Source organism: Aphelocoma coerulescens, chromosome 2 (assembly GCF_041296385.1).
Source record: "Aphelocoma coerulescens isolate FSJ_1873_10779 chromosome 2, UR_Acoe_1.0, whole genome shotgun sequence".
NCBI lineage: Eukaryota > Metazoa > Chordata > Aves > Passeriformes > Corvidae > Aphelocoma > Aphelocoma coerulescens.
Genome location: NC_091015.1, coordinates 127,928,700 through 127,955,670, shown reverse-complemented (window position 1 = coordinate 127,955,670; position 26,971 = coordinate 127,928,700). Strand labels below are relative to the sequence as shown.

Genomic DNA, 26,971 nt, shown 5'->3' with positions numbered 1-26,971 from the left:
GAAAAGCTTGGTATTTGGTATTTTGAGAATGGAAAGGTGGGAGGGGTTAGCCTGTTACAGAAAAGGAAAAAGGCTTATGTGAGTAATAAAAGGAGCAAACCAGACAGAGAGCAATAGAAGGAGACTATAGCCAAAGGAAAGGTACAGAAAATACAGAGCAAAGTAACAGATGTCATTCTGGGACTAGAACCAATTATTCCACAGACCCAGAATCATTTTGTTGTCCTGCACTATCATCTCAAAAACCCACTGAAAATGTTTGTTCCTTCACCTTGCAGCAGATTAAACTACAGGCTCACATAGCAGATGAGGATTAGATGCTGTTATTTGGTGAGGGATTCCCCCTTTGCTGCTTCATTTCATGCAGATGATGGACAAAGTTCTAAGTAGTAGTCAGTACTAGATAGTCAACCACAAGCCAAGGGGAATTTGACTTGGGAATTATAATCTGGGAAGGAAAAAGTGGTGTAACTGCTATAACTAGGGAGCATTTTGGTTTCAAACTTCATGTATGACTTCTGTGTAAGATATGGGTTAACTGCATTGGAGTGCCATAGGAAATGCATGTATCATTTATAATTAATACTGATATCATAACATTATTCACTAGAGGTTAATTAGAGCTGCACTGGTAACCTCAAGCCTGGAATTCATTTAACCTTACTTTGGAACTTAAATTAAGCTTACTTCCCTTCCTTAATTTTCTTTTACTGGAGGACTCTAATTTTATAAGGGAATTTAGCTAGGTACTGAGGCTATAGTATATAATCTTATATACTATAAGAAAAAAAAAGTGTCTTAGGACATATCTAGTGAATCAATATGCAAAAAAAAGGCAATAAAACAAAATTAATACTTTTTCAAAATATCTAAACACCTATTCAAAGGACCTAGTTTGTCTTTGCTATTATTCTGAGGGGGTTTTTCTGAACATTTCTGCAACAGTATGAGAAAGAGCCCCTCCTACAATTTTAGCAGTCCATAACTGAAGGAGTATGATTATCATGATGGTGATCAGCAGGGCAGGTCATCTAGGAGACATCTGGTGACAATTTTTACTGGTGTTAGACCTCTACTAGCCTACAACATGTCAAATATTTCTATCCAGACAAAAATATTATAATAAAGTGACTTTTTTAAACAGTGATATATACGCAGTCTTATTTCCCACCCTGCACCCAACACCCTTAATATCAGACACTGGCTTTCACACTTTTCTCATTGTCAAGTTGAGAGGGGAAAAAAAGATGTTGAGAGGGGAAAAAGATGTTATGACACTGAGGCAATGCAATTTCAAGTGATTTTTTCAGTATTTCATTTACATGCTGTTAAAAAACTGGAGGCGATGAGCATAATCAGTATTTCTTGTGACCTAAATAAAATTAATTTTCTGAATTAATAAATAAAACATTATCTGATCTCATGTTTTGACCAGAGTCATTTGAAAATGCAGCTATCTCTGTGTCCATAGTGTGTTTAAAAAATGGTCACTCATTTTTATGAAACCACGCATAAATTGCACAAATGGATTTTTTGCAGGATTTCTCCACCCACAACTCAGTAGTTTAATAAACCAATGCAGGATAAAGTACACTTACCCAAAAATATTTGTTATTGCTAATCACTTTTGAACTGCTGCTTGCAAATTAAAATATCTGAAAATCTCTACTAAAATTACTGTAAGTTGACTCAAGCCAGCATCTTCCAAACATCAGAAAAGTCATGATGTAGTTGCACCCTTGCAGTGGCAAAAATGTCACAACAGAGCAGTACAGGTGAACATGCTAAAACCCCCCATTTTAATGGTCAATTAGTACCAGCAGTTGATTGATAGTAGCTGAGATGAGCACTTGGACTGCACTGTTTTTTTTCTCCTCGCTAATATCAACTTGAGCATGAACCCCACAGTACTAAATGGCATGAATAGACTTGAAGGTAGGTGGCAGAAAATAATATAATTCCTACATACAGCTTCAATCCTGTCTGTGAATCCTTTGGTTCGGACAGAAATCACAATGTACAAAGTCACCTTCTCATCTGCAACTTTCCAAAACCAATGGATTTCCAGGTACACTTTAAAATTAGTATCTCAAACTTACCTAGCTTCCTTTGCTGCAGAGACTGGAGTTTTTTCCCCAATGCATTAATGCAAATTCAGTTGGCATTCAAATCAGAAGTTAAAAAAACCTACAAATCACACACAAGTACAGTCAAATGTTCTGTACTCCAAGAGATAAACCAACAGCAGAGATCTGGCCATTCAGCTAAGTGACAAGAATACAGCCACACCTGGGAAAAAACATCTTTGGTCCTGGAGGCCGCTTTAGAGCCATTGTGATGGTGAAAGAATCATACCGTATTTGCATTCGGGAAGCATCGCCCTAGGGCATGACAGATTTAACTGCAGATTACTAAGCCCCAAGGGCCACGTGGCAAAGAAGAATGACAGAAACAGCTGTACATTCATTTATTTTCTGGAAATACAAAAAAAAAAATAATCACAGATCTAGTTAAAAACACATAAAAAACAGGTTCTGGGCAAACGAGTAAGAGGGCTGATGTTGCAAAAGTAATAGTAATTACGTGCATGAAGGTAAGAAAAAAAAATGTAAACATTCCGTTAACACCAGCAGAAAAACAGTTCGAACCAGACCTGGAGCCTGCAGGATAATCAGGATAGTAGCATATTTCCGCCCAGGCAAAGTTTGTGAAACTGTCCCGAGAAGATTCAAATAAATTACATAAATAGGAGCGGGGCCGGGCGCCTCCCTGCCAGTGTCCGTGCCGGGCCCCAGCGAGCCCCTCACAAGTCGGGGTAGCCGCAGTAGTAGACGGCGCTGCTGGCGTCCGACACGGCCGACGAGATGGGACCCGCGCCCTCGGGCGACGACAGCGCGGCCGCGGCGTCGTGGCCGCCGAAGGGCAGCCCCAGCTCGGGCTTGCAGGCGAAGCGCAGGTACTGTTCGAACTCCGTGCGGTCCACCTCGCCCAGCAGCTCCTCCGGCGGCAGCTGCTCCAGCTGCTCCCGGCACGGCGCCGTCTCGGGCGGCGGTGACGGCTGCCCCACGGCCCCCGGCGGCGGCAGCGGGCCGCGCCCCGGGCCCGGCGGCTGGCACACCTGCCCGTAGTACGCGTGCAGCGGCGCCGGGCAGCCCAGCAGCGCCTGCAGCGACCCGCCCGCGCCCAGCGCCTCCCCGGGCGGCAGGTGCCGCCGCAGCGACGCGCCCGACGGGCTCTCGGACGCCGCCGGGTACTCGGCGGCCGCCGCGTGCGGGCCGTAGCCGTAGGGCACCAGCGCGCACTCCTCCTGCAGCCCCGCCGCAAAGAAGGGCGCCTCGCTCTCCGCCGCGTCCAGCGGCGACGGGTCCGGCGTCGGCAGGCTGTAGCCGTCGAACGCCGCGCCCAGCGGCGGACAGTCCCGGTAGTGGCCCGCGCCCGCCGCCGCGTAGCCCTGCTCGCCGTACGGCAGTCCCAGGCCCTCCACGCACATCCTGCCGCCGCCGCCACCGCCGCCGGCGACCTCGCTGCCCAGCCCGGGCCCCGCCGCCGCCTCCGCCAGGCCGTGCTGCAGGAAGCCGCTCTCCACCCGCTTCAGGCGCTTCACCTGCTTCCGCCGCCGCGGCCGGTACTTGTAGTTCGGGTGGTCCTGCATGTGCTGTACCCGCAGCCGCTCCGCCTCCTCCACGAACGGACGCTTCTCCGCCAGCGACAGCGCCTTCCACGATTTACCTGCACCCACCGACACCGTCAGACCGCCCGCTCACCGATGCGCACCCGCGCCCCCCAACACCGACACCGCCCCCGCCCGCGGCCCGGACCCCCCAGCCTCGCCCCCGGGTGTGCGCGATCCTCGCTCGCCCTCAAACGCGACCGCCCGAACCCCCGGCCCGACAGCCCACGGATCCCCCCGTCCCGCACCCTGACGCCCGGCCGGGCTCCTCGCTCTCGCGGATCCGCCCGACGGGACGCGCCGCTCGCCGGGACCCCGCGCCCATCCGCCCGCCCGCGCTCACCCAGCATCTTGCTGAGCTCGGCGTTGTGCAGGTCCGGGTTCTGCTGCGCCAGCCGCTTGCGCTCGTCCTTCGCCCACACCATGAAGGCGTTCATGGGACGCCGGATCCGCGCCTCGCCCTTGCTCCGGCCGCCCGACGGCCCCGACGGCGCCGCGCCGCCCTTCGCCTTCGCCTCGCCCAGCGGGCTCAGCGACTCTGCCCACGGGCACATGGCCGGCATCATGATGGGCAGCGAGCACCGCCCCTGCACCTGGTCGTCGCTGCTGGCGTAGCCCGCATCGGGGCTGCTCATCTCGCGTCGGGTCCGCTCGGGACGCGCTGCCGACCGCCGCCAAAGCCGGCAGCTGCGGCCGGCCCACGGCACACACCCGGCGCCCGGACCCCGCTCGCTGCTGCCGGAGCCGGCGCCCGGCCCGGCCCTATTTGAGCCGCGGCGCGGCCAATGGGGCGGCGGGGGCGGGCGCGCAGCCGGACGGCGGCCGTGGCTCCCGCGGCGCTGCCCCGCGGGGCGGCCCCGCGGCTCCTCCCGGCGCGGCGGGGCCCGGCACCTGAGCGCATCGCGGGCTCCGCCGCGGCCGGCGCTGCCCCCGCCCCCGCGGGACCCGTGCCGGGTGTGGCCCGGGGGACCGACTGCGCTTTCGTGAGAGGCACTCGGCTTCAGCCCTGCCCTCCGCAAGGGCAGCACAGACCGACCGGCCCAGCGAGGCCGTGCGCTAATGGACATCCTTGAGCGGAGCAGATACGAAAGAGCGGAAAGGGCAGAGCATTTAGAGTTGTGCCGAGATACCCTGTAATACTCTGAGAGGGACAAGCGACTTCTTCTGCAGGCAGATCTGGGATGTAGCTTGGCAATAACAAGACAAGTCATCCTCTGTGCTTCCGACTCCAGCTTCTTACCCTGTCGTGCTATCTGAGCAGGTCCGAGCCGCCCCTGATGCTCCTGCTCTGCCCCTTTCCCTCCGTAACCAGCTACCCCGAGGGAACGGCACGGCAATGCTCGTTGTATTCGCGCTCCTAGCTATGGTGGGCCAGCGCCGCGTACAGAGAGAGATTTTTTTCCCGTCTGGCTGTCAGTGTCGCTGTCTCGCAGGATCTTCTTGCCGTCAGCTCTCTGTGCTTTGCCTCCGTGGCAAGTTGGTTTCATTAAATCACGACGCGTTCAAAATTAAGCCGACCCTCAGTTTATCGGAATATACAGGAAATCTGTAAAGACAATATTGTTTGGGTTTTTTTTCAAAACAGGTGTTTGGTTTGAGGTGGTTTTAATATTTTTACAACTGTCCTACTGCCATCGTATGATGGCATGATAAATGGGACGTTCTCATCAACTGTAATAATTCTTCCAATTCTGGCTTTTTAATATTCGATCATATTTTCGATATTACCACCAACCCTATTTTTCAGCGCGTACCTCGGAAGATATGTTATCAATGCCATATTTCATGCAGGATGAATGCAGAGAGAGTTTGCCCATAAACGAGTAGTCGCGCGACTTGCAAACCTTGGCATGACCTAGGATGTGTTCCTTGGCGCATTTTTATGCTCCAGTGTAACTGGACAAGCTGAAAGGCGCATCTGTACCTTGATACATGAGATCACATCTCATTTGAATAGAAAAGGCGTGAAGTTGCAGGCGAAAAAAAAAACCCTGAATAAATCCTGCCCTCATTAATTAAGTTTGCCGGTCATTAACGCCCTTTTTTCCCCCTCCAATAAGGCTCGCTTTTCCATGACAGCCTATCTCCGCCAGGTATGCGGGGCAGCCGGGCTGGGCTCCCTCCAGGCATTGCGGTAACTCCCGGGTGGGGAGCAGGAGCCGGAGCACCCTCGATAGATTCCTGCCGTCGGAGAACCTCCGTTTTCTCTCCAGCGACGGACATAGTAATTATTTAAGTCATCGTACAGTTTCTTTACTGGTACCTTCGTGTTCATATTTTGCTTGAAGTCGAGACTATATAATTCTGTGTTAGTTCTTTGCAAAGAGATACATTAAAACGAGTTAGAGTCCTTCTTATTCACACAGGTCTGAAACCTGGAAAAGCGAATGTAAATGCCTGCAGGCTGGGAAAGTTTCGGGGGGCAGAATACTTATTTGGCAAACAATCCATTGGTAATGGTAATGATGTCAGACTAAGTCTGAAATCATTTCTTTCCGACAGAAGTTAATGAATATATATATAAACCCTTTAAACTGCAGGAAGTAATCACAGGCTAGTTTGGGTTGGAAGGGACCTTAAAGATCATCTAATTCCAACCCCCCTGCCATGGACGGGGACACCTTCCACGAGACCAGGTTGCTCACAGCCCCATCCAACCTGGCCTTGAACACTTCCAAGGATAGGACGTTCACAACTTCTCCGGGCAACCTGTTCCAGTGTTTTACCACCCTGCTTCCCTCTGTCTGATATAAAAGGACCCTCTTTTAGTTTAAAGCTCTTTCCCTGTGTCCTATCGCAGCACAGAATACCTTCTCTGCTCTGTTTTTTGACACGCAAACATACACACAATATAAAAGAAGATCACTTGTATTCATTGGACACGTGTTTTAAATTTCCCTAGGATAAAAACTAGGCAGCTAGTTAACTTGGAGTAGGTTTATTTTAGAAAATTTTGGCGTCCTCAAGGACAGGGGCGACTGGACCTGTCTTACAAGTGTGCATTGCTTTTAGCGGGCTGTCTTCAGGCCTCGAGCCGCACTGCCGCCCTTCCCGGCCGCCTGCACGGTGGCCCCCTCCCGTTGTTTCACCCCTCCATGCCCCGCGCTGCACTGTCCGTTCTCGTTGTTTGGCAGCGCTGCAGAGGGACCACCACGGACTTTCCCATCCCTGAGGCTGCCGGGCGGGCGCTAAGGGCGGCGGGTTGGATGCTCCACCCGCGGGCTGCGCCTCCTGTACCAGCCCGGTTAACCTGGTGACTAGTGCCCGCTGTCCCTGCCCGGAGCACGCTGGGGAGATGAGTGCCGAGTATTAGGGCAGGAGACACCCGACTTCCCGAGTTTTCCGTAGGTTTTCTTCAGCAGACACGAAACGGGGCAATTCACAGCCGACCAGGTCAAAGCACCGGCCGACGAGCAGAATCACGCAGCGACAAGAATTGCATCACCTAATTCATTCAGTCACACCACGTAACAACCTGACAGCGTGAGTTTGTCGGGCTCGTCCCCTAAAGCAGCTCTACCGACCCATAGCCATCAGCAGCTCCCCCGAGTACGAGTGACTTCCGAGTAGCAAAAAAAAAGCGGCTTTGAAACGAGTTCCAGAAATAAACACAAGCATGTAATGCCACTCGATCTTCAGCCTTGGGACGCCACAAGCATCTATGGGACCCTGTAATCCAGAATCCAAACAGATCATGGGTTAATGTTAACAGCAGCAGCATCATCTGGGTTGGTTTGCAACGCTCGAAGCAGGGAAGGGAAACAAATAACCTACCCCTTTCTTTGCAAACGCGTTCATAACCTGTCATTTTACAGTGTAAAAAGTGCAATCATTTTCTTTTTTTTCTTTAGAAGGTTTGGATGTTGAGGTTTTTCCTAGCACAACAGACAAAACCGAGGATAGATTTTGCAGCATCCAAAGTAAAGAGAAGTCTGGTGTCAGCAGGAAAAAAGGGAATTACGTAGCATTTGCTCTGGGACAAGATTCATATCTTAGATGAAATCTCCTTATGTGGCAGACCTTCTGAGTAAATTATTCAGGGTAAAATCATACACTTAAAACACTAAAATATAGCAGTCTGAGAGAAACCTTGCTGATCAGCGCACTCTCTTAGACGCACAGACAGCTGCCGTATTTAAGAGCCTCTGTCCAAAGAAGGTGAAAGAAATTCCTACTCTTGCAGACGGAAATCTGAAGAGAGCGACTGAACTCTGATCTCGCAGGCATTTAATTAGTCAACACATTACTCGACTGCTTAACGTTAAGGAAACGTGGGTGTGTGATTACTGGGTTTCACAGTTCTGTCCATCGCGCTGGTCACTCGGTGCAGCAATAAGTGCAGTCAGCCACCCGATGCACATTAATGTCACTTGTCACAAGGTGCGAACGCCCTGTCCCTGCCGCCCGTGCCTGCTGTGCCCGGGCTGTTGATGGCCAGCTCCTGATCCCGTGCTGGCATGCTAACAGTTACCAGCGGCTTCTGTCGTCCTTCTCAGGGGCCACTGGGAGAGGATTTATTACAGAAGAAGAGGGTTGCCACATAAGTAAGCTAAATTTGTACACAAGGAGAAATTCTTCAGCAGTATTGCTGCTAATGTCTTCTAGCGATTACTGTCTTTGTAGCTGAAAAAGCACACAGCTACAGAAATGGGCAGAAATCTGCTAAGTTAATGTTGAGGGTTTCAGAGCACAAAACCACTGCTTTGTGACATTTCCATCTCCTCTGCATTACCAAGGGTGTTGTTATTCTCACTTCCTGGCTTTCCTGCCACCTGCTCTGTATGGACAAACCTTGAGCTAGCTTTAATTCAGTACCTTGTCTTGAAATCTCTTTTTTCCACATTAGGCCCACTTACTTTTCTATCCATATACTTAAGGAAGAGAGAGAGCACACACACACACAGACAGACCACCAAAACAACAACAACAAAAAAAATACAAAAAACCCCCAACCAACCCAAACAAAAAAAAAACCCCAAACCACCAACCCAAACCACCAACCAAAAAAAACCCGCACAAACAAACAAACCCACCCCGAAAAAAAACCCGAAAACAAAAACGACAAACCAAGCTCTTCCAGCTGCAGCGTGACACCAACGTAAGGGACTTGACTGTGTTAAGAAAAATCGAAACGTAACTACAGATTTATTGCGAAGCAATAAGAGAGGGACAAAAAAACCCCAAAACCAAACAAAAGACAAAGAGCTGAATATCTTTTGGGCTTTGGGGCATAGGTGATCTCCGTGAACTTCAGAGAGCACTTATCAATCCTGTAGGAAGGGGCCGGAAGGCGCTGCCCGGGTAATGCCGTTGTTTAACTGGAAAATGAGTTTTGGTAAGGTTAGAGAGGGTTTGCAGGTGCCACCCTATCTTTGCGGTTTATTTTTTGGAGTAAACCAGAACTGCGGTTTCCAGGGAGCGTATTGCCAAGGGTGCAGTGCCGGGATCGGAGTGGCAGTGGCAGACCCCGACTCTGACCGAAGAGTGCGGCAGAGCGAGGGGTCCAGGAGGCACCTCGGTCTGTGGCACACAGTTGCAGCCTTCTTTCTCCTCAGCTCCCCGGGGCACGTGGCAACTGCCTTCACCGCCTGACAGCGAGAACCTTGACGCGGAAACCACTTGCGAAAAAAAAATTAATCAGTTTGGGGTTCTTCTTTTAATGTGCCTATTGTCATAGGCAGTCATGGAATGGGAGGAAGGTTTAATGCTTTCAAAAGGGCTACAGGACAGATTTGGGCGTCTGCCATTTAGAATCAGAAAGTCAAGACGCTTTAAGGAAAATAGTTCTTGGAGCCAGCTTCAGAAAATTTTGCTTCATGTATATTTGCAGTGCATAAATCTGCCGTGTTTCAGACATTTTAAAGACGTTTCAGACAGTTCTTCTCGTAGGGAAGGGCTAAAAAAAGAGCTACACATCTGCCTACATGCAGGCGAATACTGATTCTTAGATCTGAGTCTGCAAAAGCTCTGTGGAAAGGGTTGCTGGAAGATCTGCCACATCTTCACCACACACAGGTTGGCACACTCTTGTGGTGTGTTGGACTGTTGTGCTAGCCAACCCTCTTACCAAAACTGGAATATTTATTTCAATTTAGTGCAATTCACTTCCGGTATCATATATATATATATATATATATATATATATATATATAAAAGTAGAATGTTTTCAACCTTCATTATGAGCCACTTACAGTTTCAAGTCTGCTTCAGGCTTCAGCTGTCTGACAAGTTGGAGTGAAGGACAGAGATGGGAGCAAAACTTGCATCTAAAATAAAAACGGAAAGAAATTGTGACTGAAGTTATGAAAAGCTTATTGATGATTTATTTAGAAAACCAACCAAAGTGATTTTCCCACAGAAAGCTGCTAACATGTGAGAAAAGGACATTATTTTAATCCTGTAGGTTTAAATATCATAATAAAAGGAAAACTCAGTCAAATATGAAACCACCTCGCATGCACATTTATTTACTGCGTTTATGTATCTCTGCTTTGAACATGTAGTATTTCTTTCCAAATTAAGGTGTCAAAGAAACATATTATGCCCTTGCTCTGAAGTATCCCTCTTTCAGAATTACATCATTTTTCTCGTGTACATTTCGGAGAGGAGTGAAGAGAGTGACAGGATGGATATTTTAGGTATATTTCTGACAACTGAAGACTGTTTGAAAAGTAAAATGGGAAGATTAAGAAGCTAGAGGGTAGACTATTTTATGAAATATTAAGGGTCTGGATGCCTCTTAATTCAAGACTCACTAATAGCACACAATTACTAAGTCGATTTTTGCCAGCGAAGCTGTGCTCAAATCTCACTGATTGAGGCAGTTTGCATCTATTTTATCTTTCACAGGTACAAACGTAAGTCTCTTTAATTGTAATTTGAAAACGGACCCAATTTAATTTCCCGTCCTCGTGGAAGACAGGTTAATCACTGGGCAAGTCTGCCACTTCGGCCCCTGTCCCCTCCTCCCCGGGACTCAGCTCCACAGCTTTATCTTAGGAAGCAAACGACCCAGATGACTGTTACCTCCTCCCCCCGATTTAAACGATAGATATAATTAATTTATCAGTCCCATCCCACAGCTGGACTTAGTACTAAAATCTAAATGAAAATGGCTTTTCCCCTCCCAACTTTAATTGCAGGGTGCACATGTCTTAAGCACGAAGATATTTCTATCTACAGACGCGATGACTTAGACCAAGGGACTTCTTTAGGAGAGAGGAGGTAAGATTCTGGAAGTACGAGTGAAGGTGCCGCCGTGGCAGGATGCCGAGTGGGCCGCTCCCGGCCGGCCTCCCCCGTTGGAGGCTCGTGTCGTAATTTTTCACCTACTTTAAATCCTGATTTACAGCTCTCGTTCTCCGCAGCCCCCCTCTGCAGCTCTCCCACCGCCACCCCCGCCCGGCACAGCAGAGCAGCTACGGGGACACGAAAGATGTTCTCTCCCAGGAGGTGCTTGAACCACCGCTCATCCGGCCTTTCCAAACAGGCGCTGTTCTAAATGGCATCAGTGTGTCCATGCTTCCATTAAAAACGGAACAAACCCCAACGTGTTCCAGCAGGCGCTTTCGTAGAGACTTTTTACACTTCAAACATAAAATGTGTCTTTTTTTTTTTTTTAATTCAGTCATATCAATCAACTCTATAAGAAAGCACCAGTAAAGGAGTAAAGTGAACAAAAACCATAAACCAGGAGCCTAGAGTAGGCAGTTACGGGAGGCTTAAAATTTTCTGAATTTACTAAAGGCTTTGCTTTAAAATTGGAGCAGGAGAGACAGAGGAAGACTATGACTACAGAAAGTGTGAGAGGACTCAATGCTTACTAAAAGGGACACTTGCAAAAGTAGTTTAAAAGGCAGTAACAATCAAAGGACGATAAGACCTCTTGGAGGAGTTCTCAGAGACCAGTTTTATTATTTTCCCTTTATTGTAAAAGTGCAAAATTATTCTGTACAAATCCATCATATAAAACCCAGCACGCTGTAAAACATACAAAAGCATATGGATCTCTAATAAGATCTCAGAAATTATATTCTCCATGTGCCACTAGTATCATGATTCCACATCAGGAACAGTTTTACATGTCACTGTCGGACAGTGATGGTAAGACCTGCCCCACCTAGACAGCGAGAGGGCACATCACCTTTTAAACCTCGAGCAGGTCACGGATACCCTGTCAGTTCTCAAGATTCAAATAAATTACATAAATAGGAGTGGGGCCGGGCGCCTCCCTGCCAGTGTCCGTGCCGGGCCCCAGCGAGCCCCTCACAAGTCGGGGTAGCCGCAGTAGTAGACGGCGCTGCTGGCGTCCGACACGGCCGACGAGATGGGACCCGCGCCCTCGGGCGACGACAGCGCGGCCGCGGCGTCGTGGCCGCCGAAGGGCAGCCCCAGCTCGGGCTTGCAGGCGAAGCGCAGGTACTGTTCGAACTCCGTGCGGTCCACCTCGCCCAGCAGCTCCTCCGGCGGCAGCTGCTCCAGCTGCTCCCGGCACGGCGCCGTCTCGGGCGGCGGTGACGGCTGCCCCACGGCCCCCGGCGGCGGCAGCGGGCCGCGCCCCGGGCCCGGCGGCTGGCACACCTGCCCGTAGTACGCGTGCAGCGGCGCCGGGCAGCCCAGCAGCGCCTGCAGCGACCCGCCCGCGCCCAGCGCCTCCCCGGGCGGCAGGTGCCGCCGCAGCGACGCGCCCGACGGGCTCTCGGACGCCGCCGGGTACTCGGCGGCCGCCGCGTGCGGGCCGTAGCCGTAGGGCACCAGCGCGCACTCCTCCTGCAGCCCCGCCGCAAAGAAGGGCGCCTCGCTCTCCGCCGCGTCCAGTGGCGACGGGTCCGGCGTCGGCAGGCTGTAGCCGTCGAACGCCGCGCCCAGCGGCGGACAGTCCCGGTAGTGGCCCGCGCCCGCCGCCGCGTAGCCCTGCTCGCCGTACGGCAGTCCCAGGCCCTCCACGCACATCCTGCCGCCGCCGCCGGCGACCTCGCTGTCCAGCCCGGGCCCCGCCGCCGCCTCCGCCAGGCCGTGCTGCAGGAAGCCGCTCTCCACCCGCTTCAGGCGCTTCACCTGCTTCCGCCGCCGCGGCCGGTACTTGTAGTTCGGGTGGTCCTGCATGTGCTGTACCCGCAGCCGCTCCGCCTCCTCCACGAACGGACGCTTCTCCGCCAGCGACAGCGCCTTCCACGATTTACCTGCACCCACCGACACCGTCAGACCGCCCGCTCACCGATGCGCACCCGCTCCCCCCAACACCGACACCGCCCCCGCCCGCGGCCCGGACCCCCCAGCCTCGCCCCCGCGTGTGCGCGATCCTCGCTCGCCCTCAGACGCGACCGCCCGAAGCCCCGGCCCGACAGCCCACGGATCCCCCCGCTCCCCGCCCCGCACCCTGACGCCCGGCCGGGCTCCTCGCTCTCGCGGATCCGCCCGACGGGACGCGCCGCTCGCCGGGACCCCGCGCCCATCCGCCCGCCCGCGCTCACCCAGCATCTTGCTGAGCTCGGCGTTGTGCAGGTCCGGGTTCTGCTGCGCCAGCCGCTTGCGCTCGTCCTTCGCCCACACCATGAAGGCGTTCATGGGACGCCGGATCCGCGCCTCGCCCTTGCTCCGGCCGCCCGACGGCCCCGACGGCGCCGCGCCGCCCTTCGCCTTCGCCTCGCCCAGCGGGCTCAGCGACTCTGCCCACGGGCACATGGCCGGCATCATGATGGGCAGCGAGCACCGCCCCTGCACCTGGTCGTCGCTGCTGGCGTAGCCCGCATCGGGGCTGCTCATCTCGCGTCGGGTCCGCTCGGGACGCGCTGCCGACCGCCGCCAAAGCCGGCAGCTGCGGCCGGCCCACGGCACACACTCGGCGCCCGGACCCCGCTCGCTGCTGCCGGAGCCGGCGCCCGGCCCGGCCCTATTTGAGCCGCGGCGCGGCCAATGGGGCGGCGGGGGCGGGCGCGCAGCCGGACGGCGGCCGTGGCTCCCGCGGCGCTGCCCCGCGGGGCGGCCCCGCGGCTCCTCCCGGCGCGGCGGGGCCCGGCACCTGAGCGCATCGCGGGCTCCGCCGCAGCCGGCGCTGCCCCCGCCCCCGCGGGACCCGTGCCGGGTGTGGCCCGGGGGACCGACTGCGCTTTCGTGAGAGGCACTCGGCTTCAGCCCTGCCCTCCGCAAGGGCAGCACAGACCGTCCGGCCCAGCGAGGCCGTGCGCTAATGGACATCCTTGAGCGGAGCAGATACGAAAGAGCGGAAAGGGGAGAGCATTTAGAGTTGTGCCGAGATACCCTGTAATACTCCGAGAGGGACAAGCGACTTCTTCTGCAGGCAGATCTGGGATGTAGCTTGCCTATAACAAGACAAGTCATCTGTGCTTTACACTCCAGCTTCTTACCCTGTAGTGCTCCCTGAGCATATTTCCCCTTGTAAACCCATGCGAGATGGAACCTCGTGAGACAATAGGATACTGAACCCGGAGTAAAGCCTATGATATATAACGTATCCCACTTTTTCATGCTTCCTAATAAAGCAGACAGTGCCTGTCCAAAGCGTAAATACGTATTGTACGTAGTTGTTATTAAGAAGTTGAATTTTGCAGTACGTATTGCTTATTTCATTGCGTTATGAGGATTTCTCTCATTTGCCCAAATGAATAAACTGTAAATACAAACAGAGGTTCGAAAAATGTCCATCACTTCAGAATAAACAGATATTCTATCTCAGTACCATTTATGGTCTCCTTTGGCATGCAAACTAATGTAGAATACGGCGTTTTCACGGACGCTTTGGTTAACATTTGCACTGTTATGTGGTGCTATTAAATGCATCAATGCTTATTTGAGAAACCGCTCAGCTTTAAACTGAGGATCAAAGGGGTTTATTTTGTTAAGGACACCTTTGTTTGGGTAGCCACTTTGATCAAATAAACCAATATTGTAAGAATTCTCGCTGAAATTAAATGAATGGAGCAAGAATCACCATTAGCGTATTCTGATACTGAATTTCCTGTTTCGCACAAGGTAAAGCCTGCTCCTTTACACTTGACAGCCAGATATCCTAAAAAGAAGAAGATCGCAGAAGCGGACAGGAGCTGCCAGGCACTAACACCGGTGAAGACAATTTTCGAGTCATTTTTGCATTAAGCTTTCTGCTCCCCTCTGTTTTTTAGAGATTATAAACAAGCTGTATGTTTCCAGCACTATGGTATAGCGTATTTATCCCTGTTGCAAGGAGTCTAAACTGTTACCAAAAGACTGATACCTGCCTAAAACAAATCAGAAAGTTTTAATTTTCTTTTCCCCCGTTCAAACACTTGCTCTAGAACAAAAAGAGAGGCAGCGATTCAAACAGCCCTGTTTTTTCTCCATATATTACATGCCGTAAAAAGCAGCAGACGTGAAAACAGTGATTCCCACACATATGTATGTTTAAATTAATCTCATACTAGTATATAATAACACCATTCTTGCAAAAGTATTATGCACTTAGAATTGACTGAAAAATAAATTAACTGGGGCACTGCGCTCGCAAAGCCGACCGTCAGCCCAGAACTGGCGATAACCAGCAACGCTAGTCAGGAATAAAGTGCTTTTTCACTCGTTTTTAGTCCAGCGCATTTGGGACACTACCTTAGGCCGTACCTGGCTAAGGCTGGTGTACTAATGGCTTTAGTTTTATGGCTGAGGTTGTGACACTTGCCGACCCGACGTGCCGGGACTCAGAGCTCTCAATCCCAGGCCAGCTGTGCTGAGAAGGGTCACGCACCGACGCACGGCCGATACCCAGAGAAAATTCTGAATTAAGCAGAATCCGAATAGTGTTTAAAGAAAACTTATGCAGGAGGAAAGCGTGTGTATTTTTCCCTGCAGATAACAGAATACTCAACTGAGGGAACAAGCAACATGACTTCCAAGCAAAACAAAACCCAAGTAGGTAACAACGCTCTGCTCTGAGGGAGCGGGTCCATTTCCAGTGGTTCCCAGAGCAGCTCCCAGCTCGCGCCTCATTACTGGCTCGGGCAAGACTAACCAACTAAGGAGTTTAAGCCGTAGGAGAGAGTATTACCTTTTTTTAACCAGTTGATCTTGTTAAAACGCCAAGGTTTCCCTTTCACTCTATTTAGCAGAAAGATTTTCGTGAGCCAAGGGAGCAAATCCCGCAGGGGCTTGTACTGAAAAAGTTCAGCGAGTAGAGGGATTGCTTGCAAGTAAAGCTTACAGCAATTTTTAAGGCTGCCACTTTCAGCAGAAAAGAAAATGTTTTTCTATATAATGAACATGAGGTAATAAACTAAGCAACTGTAGTTGACTTTATTCGGGAGATTTGTTGAAACCGTTTCTACAGCTCACTGATCTGGGATCAAAGAAAGAAAGGTGTGTTTTGAATCTAAGCCGAGAAAGTAAAAGCTCCCTGGTTTGTACAGAAAATGTTGGCAGTTTGTGACCCTTCCTGTGCCCGTGGCATCATAGACAGATTATCTCACTTATTTTCTAGCTTTTTGTTTTGACTGTGTAGGCATTTTCGAATTGTAACTTTAAAACACACAGCACTGCGCTGCTCCTCAGTCCAGTCGCGCTCTGTGCTTAGACCTCACTTCCCCGCAGCGTTTAATAGGGAGCTTCTTCTGACACTCCTGAAACCTTCGTGGTCGCACGACTCCTGGGGTCATTCGTTAACTTTCCCAACCTAACAATGCCACCGAGAGTTCATCCTTCTGATTTATTGACCTTTTAAACCCGCCGGTACACAGCGCGGGGGCGCGGAGTGGGGATCCTCCGGCGAGAGATGTGTTTCTATTTCAGGGCCATTACAGAATGCGGTGTTGGAAGTGGTGCTCCCAGCGTTATCAGAGCCGACCACAAATGCCACATGAAAAGCAGCAAACATCCGGAGGGTTTCCTGCAAATCGAGCAGTTTCCCAAGACAAGAGCCTTTTTAAAAAACCTGTATTTAAAGGCAGCATACTTTGTCTCTTTAAAGCGGTTCAAAACCACTAAATGAAAGCAGCCCAGCCCGACAGCGCTGCATAGTGCAAGAAATCTCCCCAAATGAAGATTTTTCGGGACTTTGTGTTAGGGAATTGAGTGTATTGCAAAAGCCCGGGTCAGGAAGGACCCACTATCGAATGGAAAAAATCAAAACCCCAAAAATGAAAAATGTCCCTTTCAGAAACTCTAACTATGGAAACACCATTAATTTCTTTACAGCAAAGTAATGGTCCCCAGTATCTAGAAAGTTACTGCTTCGCCTGCCTCACTTTAATCTGCAAGTTGCTTTCCAGCAAATGCACACAGACCTGCGGAAAGCTTGCGGCTCACAACTGCCCTCAGCATCCGAAGAGGAGCCGCTTCGCTGGAATCACGTCCCATCGCCGCGGGCCTGGGGACAGGAAATTGGCTATGGGATTGCGCGGCCTCGCACAGGGAGCTCCCTGCATCTGTGCGCGGCTGCTTTGGGGGGTGTTAAGCAACGGTGTACCCGCAATTTAGGACTGAAGGGCGTCCGGCGGGGGGAGCGGGACGTGCGCGACTCCCATTCCGAGGTAAGAGCGCTTTCGCCTCCCGGCGGACACGAGCGGGGTCCCCCCGCCAGGCGATGGGCCCCGGCCGGCTGGGGGCGAGGCTTGGACCCGCTGCTGCCGCGCTCGGCCCTTTCCCCCGGCGATCCCGCTGGCTCCCCCTCGGGACGGGCCGCTCCTCCGCAGCCCCTGGATGCCGAGTTGAAGGGGAAAGTCTGAAAGCGGCTAGAGAGAAATGTCATGCATTTATCTACACTTGGGGCCCGGGCTCTGCAGCAGCCAAATCCCCCCGGGGTAGTGCAGGGATTGCGGTGTTTCCCCTTGGGCAGACTCAGCCCTGGGTCTAGCGAACGCACAGGAGAAAGGAGAGCCGTGGACTACCGCCCTATTTCTCTCATCCTTTCTTCTCGGTGCTAAGAAATATGTTCTTTACACATATCCATACATCTTGCCATCCATCGTTCTTTCAGCTACATAGTGCCATGTACCATGCCCATGTCACTGCAGTGAAGGACGGTCAGAAAATTTCCCAGTCGGAAGGAAATGGCTTTTCAATGAAGTTATCGAACGTTAATGTTGAATTCTGACGGTACTCGTCCTGGAGGACCTGCGGAGCAGGAGAAAGCCTGGACCATGCCTTCTCCCAGGAAGGGGTTAACTCTCGCCGACGGGACTGCTTGGGCATGGCTCTAACGCGACTGTAACACGTTCCCTGCCCCCGCCTGAAGGCAGAACCCGAATGTATGGGAACCAGTGGGAAGTGGCATGTTTACCTGACACGAGTGCTAGGTACTTCTGTAGTACCTCTTCCAGATAGACAATATGTGGGCACAAGCAAAGTTTGAATGACACTGAAATAACATTATTTTCATGAGGAAAGTATAGAAGGGACACTTTTCTAAAACTGCTAACAGCATAATGTAGACCTAAGTCTCATCACCCTTTATACTAATAAATTTACATACTCCTTTAATATAAAGATCAATTAATGAGACTAATATTACAGACCTGTTGCATATTCCTTTGTAAAACAAAATTTCAATAGTTTGGTTACATGAGTTCCCAACTTCGTTCTGGTTTCAGTGCCCTTTGGTTTGAGAACGAGTTGCATAAGACCACGAAGCAGTACAGTAGCTGGGGTCAGTTAGAACTCCCCTACACCTGAATTTCCAAGTAACAGGACAGAAGTCCTGTTACTTTTAATATATAAGTATATACAAGTCATTAAATAAAAGGGGGGAAAAAAAGGAAAAAAAAAAAAAAAGGAATGCTTTATACAATGCTGGAGCCACTCCAAAAGTTCAGGGATCTGATCTGACCAAGGCAATTTGGCCCAGCCTCTGTTTGTATTTATGCTGCTTTTATGTCAGTGGAGCTACTGCTAACTTGTTCTACTGTAAGATTTATTCTGACACACTAGATATCAAAGTGATGGACTAGTCAAAGACAAGTCATGTAACTGTAGAATTAAAAAGCTGACCCCAGTTACACTGAAGTGAAAAAAAATTGCTTCACTGGTATCACTCAGCTTCTAGAATACCTTAATAAGGCCAGAAGAATGAATGTCAGAGATATTCTCTAGAAGGTGGGTTTTACACTGTATATAATGCTATTGCAGTCTTGTAATATGTATCTATACATTGCTTTATTTAGTAGGCAGCAATATTTTACAGTAATTTCAAAGGGTGTTGTTGTTGTTAGCCAGAATAAAAGTGTGTTATTATACAAATGAGAAAGTAGCTGGGCTTGGGACTGGGCAGTTACTTCCAACATGCCAGTTACTCATGGTGACAGAAGTGATAATCTGTGATTTTAGCATATGGAAACAGTCCTATGCTAGCTGTTTAGGAGAAGTAAGTTAGAAGTACGAATAAAAATACTAAATGAAGACTAAATCCAAACATCAACAGCTTGCCATCTGCAGTTCTAATGAATCAGCAGTGATGAACAGGTTAGATCAGAGAGAAACAACACTAAAGATGAATAAAACCTTTTTCCAAAACGGACATTATGATACATTTATTTTAAAATAAATTAATAATCCCTGAAATTAGAAACAATGTTAATGTTGTTTTAAAACAGCTGTTCTGTTACCTGACCAGAAAGGGTATTCTCTATAAGCAAAATATAGGAATACAAAATTTGATATTGTTTAAGGTTTTAATTTTAAAATGTGCTCAGTGGAAATGTTCTGGATTTTCATCATATCTTTGCAATTACATCCAGTGGCGAAGTGCACAACAGATGACACTTGACATTTATTTAGTCAAATAAACTACAAAAAGAAAAAAAGCCTCATCAGGCAGTTGGAAGGTTTGAGAAATTGTTTAGTTTAATTTCTTGATAGCTACAGCTGTTTTGTTTTATATTTGTTTTCTTTGAGTACCTGTGCATAAAGTGAATTTTAATTTTCATATACATTGTTTTTACATTAGTTTATTAATATTAATTCAAATACCGATTAGTTTCCATTTAAATATAATTTGAAGTTGCAGATTATAATAAAAAGTCATCTATACATCTTCCAAGTCCAAAGCAGTCAATCTGATGATGTTTCTAACACTACCACACTCACAGTACTTTCACTAACACACATCTGCTTGCTCTACTGGGCACAATGAAATCTACAACTTCTCTGCCTAGAACAATTAATATTTAGAGTTCTGAACACCTTTGACTGCCACTGAGCTGTGAGAGAGAAGGAAACAGCTCCTCATGGGATCATGCCTGGCACAAAAAGTAACAACATAAAAAAGGCAGCTAAGCTCCACAAACCTCCAAGCTAAGCTGAACAATGCAGGTGGGTGTCTTTTTGATCCAGTCATTATTACCTGGGCTTGAAGTATGTTCAGAATTGCCTAGCTGCAGTTCAGCAGTCACACCTATTTCACTTGCCTAGCCTATTTCTGTTTGAATAAAACCCAAGGCTGAAAGTCCCCTTTCCTCCTGCTTTGTCCCTTTAACATCACCTTTTTATCTTCACAACACCCTTTGAAGGGTATTTACTGAAAGGATGAGAGAGTGGTTATCACACAGAATGGAAAACTTAAAAAAAGAAGACCAGGAATTTCAATAAACTTTCTCTGTAGCTAGATCAAGGACTAGAGATCCTCACTCCTACTGCAAACAACCTGCAAGATCTAAGACGATTTCTACCCAGCTATCTCCAGTTTACCTGTTCCATTAAGATAGGATGCCTGTTTAACTGAGTTCTATATGTAAATGTTGCATGAACATTTAATTTAGAAACCTTGCTTTAACAGCCTTTTCAGGTTTTTAAAATTTAGTCAAGTCTTGTTTAGGAGACAGTTTATGTAGAGCTAGATGTACAGTGTCAACAGACCTCTACCATTAAAGCCTGGAGAGGTTTGAATTGAAGAAGCAAGGTGGATTACTATACAGCTTTAATTTCTGGGTTTACATGTGTGTAAATACACTTGTCACAGAAGGACAGCACATTCATGCTTCTTTGCTTCACATCAGCATCCTGCAAAAAGTAAAGGTAGTGAGTCACTCAGCACAGGATAAAAGGAAAAATGCCTAAGAAATATTAACCAACCACAAAGGCCAGAGTTGGAACTGAAGCACACCAAAATTATCTGACACAACAGAAATACCTAACTTTCCATAGCCATCTCTTTGCAGCAATTTTCTAGCCTTCCCTCTCAGCTGGTGAAAAGTTGCAAGATTCATGTTGCAAGCCCTCTGCTACTCCAGGAAATAAGGATGACGAGTGCTGACAGTTGCTAGGAACACATTGTATGTCAACACACGTGAGTGCTCAAGTACCGTGAGAGTATCGTTTGAAAATAAAATCTGAACTAAGACAACCCAAAACACGAAGGCAGTTCAGTTGACAATCACTCACCAATCACCAGAGGGAGCCCATTTTCCCCAAAAGCCAACATTTGTAGTACAGTCGATCTGCTGGGACCTCAGGACTACCCCGCTAAAAACTCTTCAGCTGCTGGGAGGAGTAGCTGCCAGGTAAGGGAGCCACACTGACACACTGTGAGCAGGAAAGGACAGAGTGTAAAGGGTTTTTGTAGCTGCTTGATTAGTACTTTCTGCAGCACAAAATGTTATTTGCTGAAGAAGTTACTGCATTAGACTTTCAAATGGAATGTGTCCGAGAAAAATGTATTAATCAGTGATTAAGAAACAAATCAATACACAGATTCTTGCAAGAAAACTATTGCTTTTTCAATAGAAAAATAAAATTATTTCAAAGAAAGACCCTTCTCACTTTACCTTTCCTCAAGGGGAGAACCAGCCTTCTAATATATTAGTATATCTCATACATTCTTTAAAGTCCAATGGAAAAAACTTTAGTAATATAATTTGCATTTCAACTAAGCACAGAATTAAGTCTGAGCTCATAGCTAACACTGGAACATGTCCTGCTCAAGAAGGACCTACAGCTCCTTCCAGGGGTCAGACTGTGTGTGCACACAATGTTTGGAACAGGGCATGATACAGAGGTCCCTTGGCAGCTTTCAGAACCTGACAGAGTAGTAAAAGTGGGGGTTTTGTGTAGCTCGGTGGTTTGGTTTTTTGTTTTGGTTTTTTGTTTTTAATTTTTTTTCATCTTTGGCTCCAGAAACACAAGATCTGCTCAACAGCAAAACTCCCCTGCTGCCTATCTAAACAGGAAAATCTTGCTAGTGAAGACATAGTTACATCAGCAAGCATGTGCTTAGATTACCTACAGTTTCATACTTTCTGGTATCTGTCCTTTTTTTTCCTTCAATATAATGAAATATTATTAAGTTACTACTTTTGCTTTTAGTATCTTCTGTGTTCTTTATGTTTGCTTCTTAATCACTGATTAATGCATTTCCTCAGCACTTTTCAGATACTGTGAACCAGCAGTCAGTAGATGCCCCAGCACAGACCTGAACTACTGACAAGTAAAAATCAAGACCTCTTGACTATTTGCCTTCCATAGAAGGCATATCTGTGGGTGCAATCACTTTTAAAATTTCCTTTTAGCTTTGCAATAGTGCAGCCACACATTTTTTTGCCACTCGTCAGACGAATTCAATAACAAAATCTAAGCAACAAAAATTTCATCTGGGTAAGTAATAGTAGTACATATGTTGCTAATTAACAGCTGTCCAATTTTTTTAAAACCAATTCTTAGAATTTTCTTTGCAGCCTGTATCTTCAGAAACATCCTGAGATATGGTCAACTGATTTTTATTTAAAGATATGATTACAGAACTAAGGCTGGCTCCATCACCTGTCTTTGGAAGGGTTCCATGTTAATGCATACTCACTGGTCCTTCATAGATACTGAACCAACACAGCACTGGCTAGACACCAGCCTATCAGAATTTCACTTTGCATAAGCATCAAATTAATCTGAAACTGAAACAAGAAGATAAAATAAAGATATTCACTTACTCGGTTACATACAGGAATGAGCATGGAATCTGGGAAATCCCTTTGACAGGGTTTATGTCTCGAAAGCTCTTACTGTTAAGCACACACAAAAAAGAAAATATATGCAACAGGTAATTTTTACAATAAAGATTTAAGTTACAGATCTTTTGGTGGTATGATTACTGATTTTATGCATGTCTTTATAAACCACAGCCTTTTGTGTCATTGGCTCAATGTGAAATTTCAAATTTCCTGTTTCAAAATTTCCTTAAGCAAAAACAAATACTACTGCTCATAGCTACCTGGAAGTGATTAGTAAGCATGCATTATTATTCAAAGAGAAAAAGTACTCAAAACCATTCTTCCTTTGCTAGTGATTTTCAATAAAATAGAAATTTAAGAAATCTGTATTTGAAAACTGGTGGATTGTGATATATGTTCAGATGCTGTCTCAAACAGAAGCAGAAGATTACTTGCACAGGCTTTGCAGAAATACTTTCCCAGATTTCCCTGTACTTCACATGTTGAACTGATTGGATTAAAATCATAGTGATGAGAAGAGGTATAGGACATGTATTTTTTCTTACAGTGCTATAGTAAAACACTAAGAGGGTTTTAATGTAGCTCTCTAAGCAGTGGGTGTTTAGATAGCTGCAATGGCACAGTTTACAAAAACTTCAAATGTAATGCTGAAGTATCCAGATGTCCAAGATGTATATGTAATTAGGATTAAAACAAACCCCTCTGTTATAAAGACAAGGACTCAGACTGCTGATTATTGGCTGCTTTCACAAAGCACAGATTATTGCTCATCTTTACCCACACAACAAGAGTTTATAGGTTCACATACATGTATTGTGATTTCATGCACAGAATAGTCATGCATTAAAATCATTACTTATATAGTTGTAGGTCAGAATCTGTCCTACAATACTGAAAAAAGAGGTGAGTAGAAAGACAGCTGTATGACAAAATTTCATAGAGATACAGTGAAAAAATTACTTTTCCAGCTCTGCAAATACTAGTGATAGAACTTAGTAAATAATTAATTATATATATTTTAACGGAAAGAATTTAAATAATAATGTGGATTAAATACAATGCTTGGCACCAGAAGTAATTTGGACATATCACTGGGAAGATCACAAAGTGTTCAAGGTTGCATTTTAAATTTCCAGCCAGAATCAATATATCTCTCCTAGCTGCTTTACAGGTGCTTTACATTCACTAAGGAAAATTTTCTTTCAAGAAGTAATTATTATCCACTGGTCTGGTAGAAGTAATTAAAAAATGGATAACCAGCTTGAATCTTAGAAGAAGGGTTGGTTTTAAAGTTAGTAGTATTAAGACAGTTCTCCAGAAAGTAACAAATCAAAATCAATTCTATAAATTCCACAACAACAGACTATTAAAACCCTAAAGTTCTTGATTCCAAATGTTTAAATGCTTTTTTTTTTGTAAACCTAAGAGGAGGAGCTCTGGCCAGACCCTAGTTCCATGGAATAACTGCACGTATAACAGAAGAATAATCCAGGAAGGAAGAAGCTGAGTGCTACCATTTCAGAAGATTTTCAAGGGTCCAGAACTGTGCAGACCAAGACCACAGAAGCAGCTACAGCTTCAACTCTATGTCACAAGTTAAATTATTTTAAATGGCCATTGTATTAAGAACTAAGGCCAGACACTAAGGAGATACAACACTCCTTGAGAATTCCTATGAAGCTGAAACACTAGATGATCTCCTAAAAGTGATGTTTATCAGTCTTCTGCCTACTGCTCTTACCTTGTAACTAAGGACATTCTGAAAAAAAGAATTCATGCCTTTTATTTCTAACCCAGATTTTTTTTTTTTTTTTTTTTAATATCATCTTACTCCAAAGGGCATTTAAATACTATTTTTCACCCAACAAATGCTTTACAAAGATATGTCAGCATTGTCAACACTTTTCCAGACCTTGGGAATTAAGGAGAAACAAGTGCTCGAGCTAACTTGTCCAGAGTCACAACAGAGCAGAAGGAGGCCATGGATCATGTACTTCTCCCTTTCCCTTCTCCAGTTTTAAGCATAGTTCCATGCTGATCTTAGACACTGGCTTAGGCTACCTTCCACCCACATTCCTGTTAAAACTCTGGCAGAATCAGAGCATCATTAGGAGTCCATGGCAGATTTGTCTTTGGTAGGGTGCCTAGTCAGGGATTAGCAATAACAGGTTGATTACATTTGGGAAAAGGGTCAACCAATAGTCCAAAAGAAACTGAGTCACGAGGAACTCAAACCTTCCCTTCTACTGTGCATCCTGTGAGCTGTTCTGGAACTGCAGCTTAACTCTCCTTTCTTTTAAGCTTAATCACCTTTTTTCATATTGATGCTAGAAAACTGCAAAGTGGCAAACAATGCGCATGGAACAAAATTGGCATTATATTACATATATACGCTATAGGATATAAAACAGTATTTACTTTATACTACATTTGACTCCATAACCAGTACTAGGGTAGCTATTTTTTCCCATTATTTTCACTACAAAAAGCACAATGGCAAGCTGAAGACTGATTTTAAAAGCCTACCAACATCTCTGATTACAAGAAAAGCAAACTAGCAAATAATGAATAGTCAGCTAACTTTTTATAGTTACTCTACTGCTGTCTAAGTACTGTTGACTAAGTATGGGTAAAATTCCAATTTAGATAACTTCTTTTGGCTCTTTACAGTTTTGCTTACACAGTGACTTCATACTGCCTTACTTCAGGCTCTTAACTAAGGGATTTGAAATAGCTTGTTAAAGAGAAATAGGAAGAACCCCCAAGAGAAAAAAAAAGGTGCTTTTTTGTATTTTGCATTTTTAAGCTCTGGGTAATTCCAGTTGTGAATTACTAAACTACAGATATACCCCCTCCAAGCAACAACTACATACAACTACATATTAAAGTTCCTTTATATATAATTTGCATAGAAATTTTGAATCCTTCCTCTATAAATATGTATAGTCATTAGAGATACACATTGTTTGCACTAAGTTTCACAGATATCTTTCTTCCTCTCTAGCAGAACTCACACAGAGAAGAATTTCAACTGTAAATTTTTTAATACATATTTTCTTTGCAAAATGAAAATCAGAGATTGTTTATCAGTGGTTCACTATCAAAATGGAAGGGTTTCTAGACTAAAGTTTTATATGGATCAACCAGTTGTAAAATAAACTTTTTCCCAAGCTGACTGAAGAGGGAATTTATTTATTACAGTTACAAACTTCTAGAAAGTGAGGAGAGGCATCAAGAAATTTCAAGAACATGACTAATTAAAATTATCTTGAAATTTACATGAATGGCCCAAACATAGTAAGATGAAACTCAACATGAACAAATGCAAGGTGTTTTAGTAAGGCTGGAATAATCTACATTAAAGATCAAGAACATAAAAGTAAGAAGCAGTAATAAAGAAAAAAGTCTTGAGGGGTAACTGTAGATGACAGGTAAATACCAGTCAAGAAGGTTATGCTGCTGAAAGGAAGTGAAAAAACCCACCACACTGGGCTATGTAGCTATGCATGTTCTCTCCAGCCTGTGAGCAACCTTCAAAAAGACAAAATAAGAGCTTTCACCTCCCTAGACAGTTGATGCAGTAGAGATTAATATCCACTGAGGATAGGAGAGAAAATCATTACTTAACCTGCAATAATAAAAATTTAGCTACAATGATAAGTAAATTTAGCTACAATGACAAGTAAAATTTAGTTACCATGATAAGTAAAATGCTCCAAAGAAGCTGAAGACAGGGAGGTGTTGGAATATACTGCCTATGGATAAAGCATTCCAGTTTTTATAAATAGAGATCAAATACATTTTAAAATCAGGTTGACAAACCTGTTAAAAATGGCACACCTACAGCTGATTTTGCTTCAGGTCACAGAATCACAGAATGGTTGAGGCTGGATGGGACCTCTGGAGGTCATCTGGTCCAACTCTCCTGCTCAAGTAGAGCCACCTAGAGCCAGTTGTTCGGGATGAAGACTCCACAGCCTGCCTGGGCAGCCTGTGAGGGGAAGACTAGTCAGCCCCTGAAGTTCCTTCTAGCCTTAAGTTTTCTGAATGGAATGAAAAATTATTCTAATATTTATCTTTGACATTAAAACTTGATATTTTATCTTCATTTTATATTTAAATCCTCATTTTAGCATTTCAATTCAATGATACAGCCCAGTTTGTTTAGGCGTTGTAAAAAAGTATTTCTAAAATAAAATAGAATAAGTAGATCTTATACCCAGCAATTATGCAAAAAAACAACTTCTTGGCAGTATTCCCCTTGAGAAAACATTGTAACTGTGCAATTCTGATTTTGCATTGCACACTCAGATCATGCTGTTTCTTCCTAGTTTAATTTTCCACCTTATGCATAACGTACATGAGTCGCATTGGTCAGCCTTGT

At 46.4% G+C, this 26,971-nt stretch overlaps 2 protein-coding genes across 2 annotated transcripts; both read right to left on the bottom strand.

The window, feature by feature from the left end:
* Positions 1-2,721: 2,721 nt before the first annotated feature.
* Positions 2,722-4,375, bottom strand: LOC138105108 (transcription factor SOX-17-like). The gene is made up of 2 exons (XM_069004753.1): positions 4,014-4,375; positions 2,722-3,729 (listed from the first exon to the last, which is right to left on the bottom strand). Exons 1-2 carry the CDS (start codon positions 4,303-4,305, stop codon positions 2,804-2,806), a joined length of 1,218 nt encoding a protein of 405 aa, XP_068860854.1. The 5' UTR covers positions 4,306-4,375; the 3' UTR covers positions 2,722-2,803.
* Positions 4,376-11,841: 7,466 nt separating this feature from the next.
* Positions 11,842-13,533, bottom strand: LOC138105107 (transcription factor SOX-17-like). The gene is made up of 2 exons (XM_069004752.1): positions 13,144-13,533; positions 11,842-12,852 (listed from the first exon to the last, which is right to left on the bottom strand). The coding sequence occupies exons 1-2, from the start codon at positions 13,433-13,435 to the stop codon at positions 11,936-11,938; spliced, it is 1,209 nt and encodes a 402-aa protein (XP_068860853.1). The 5' UTR covers positions 13,436-13,533; the 3' UTR covers positions 11,842-11,935.
* Between the last annotated feature and the right edge of the window lie 13,438 nt (positions 13,534-26,971).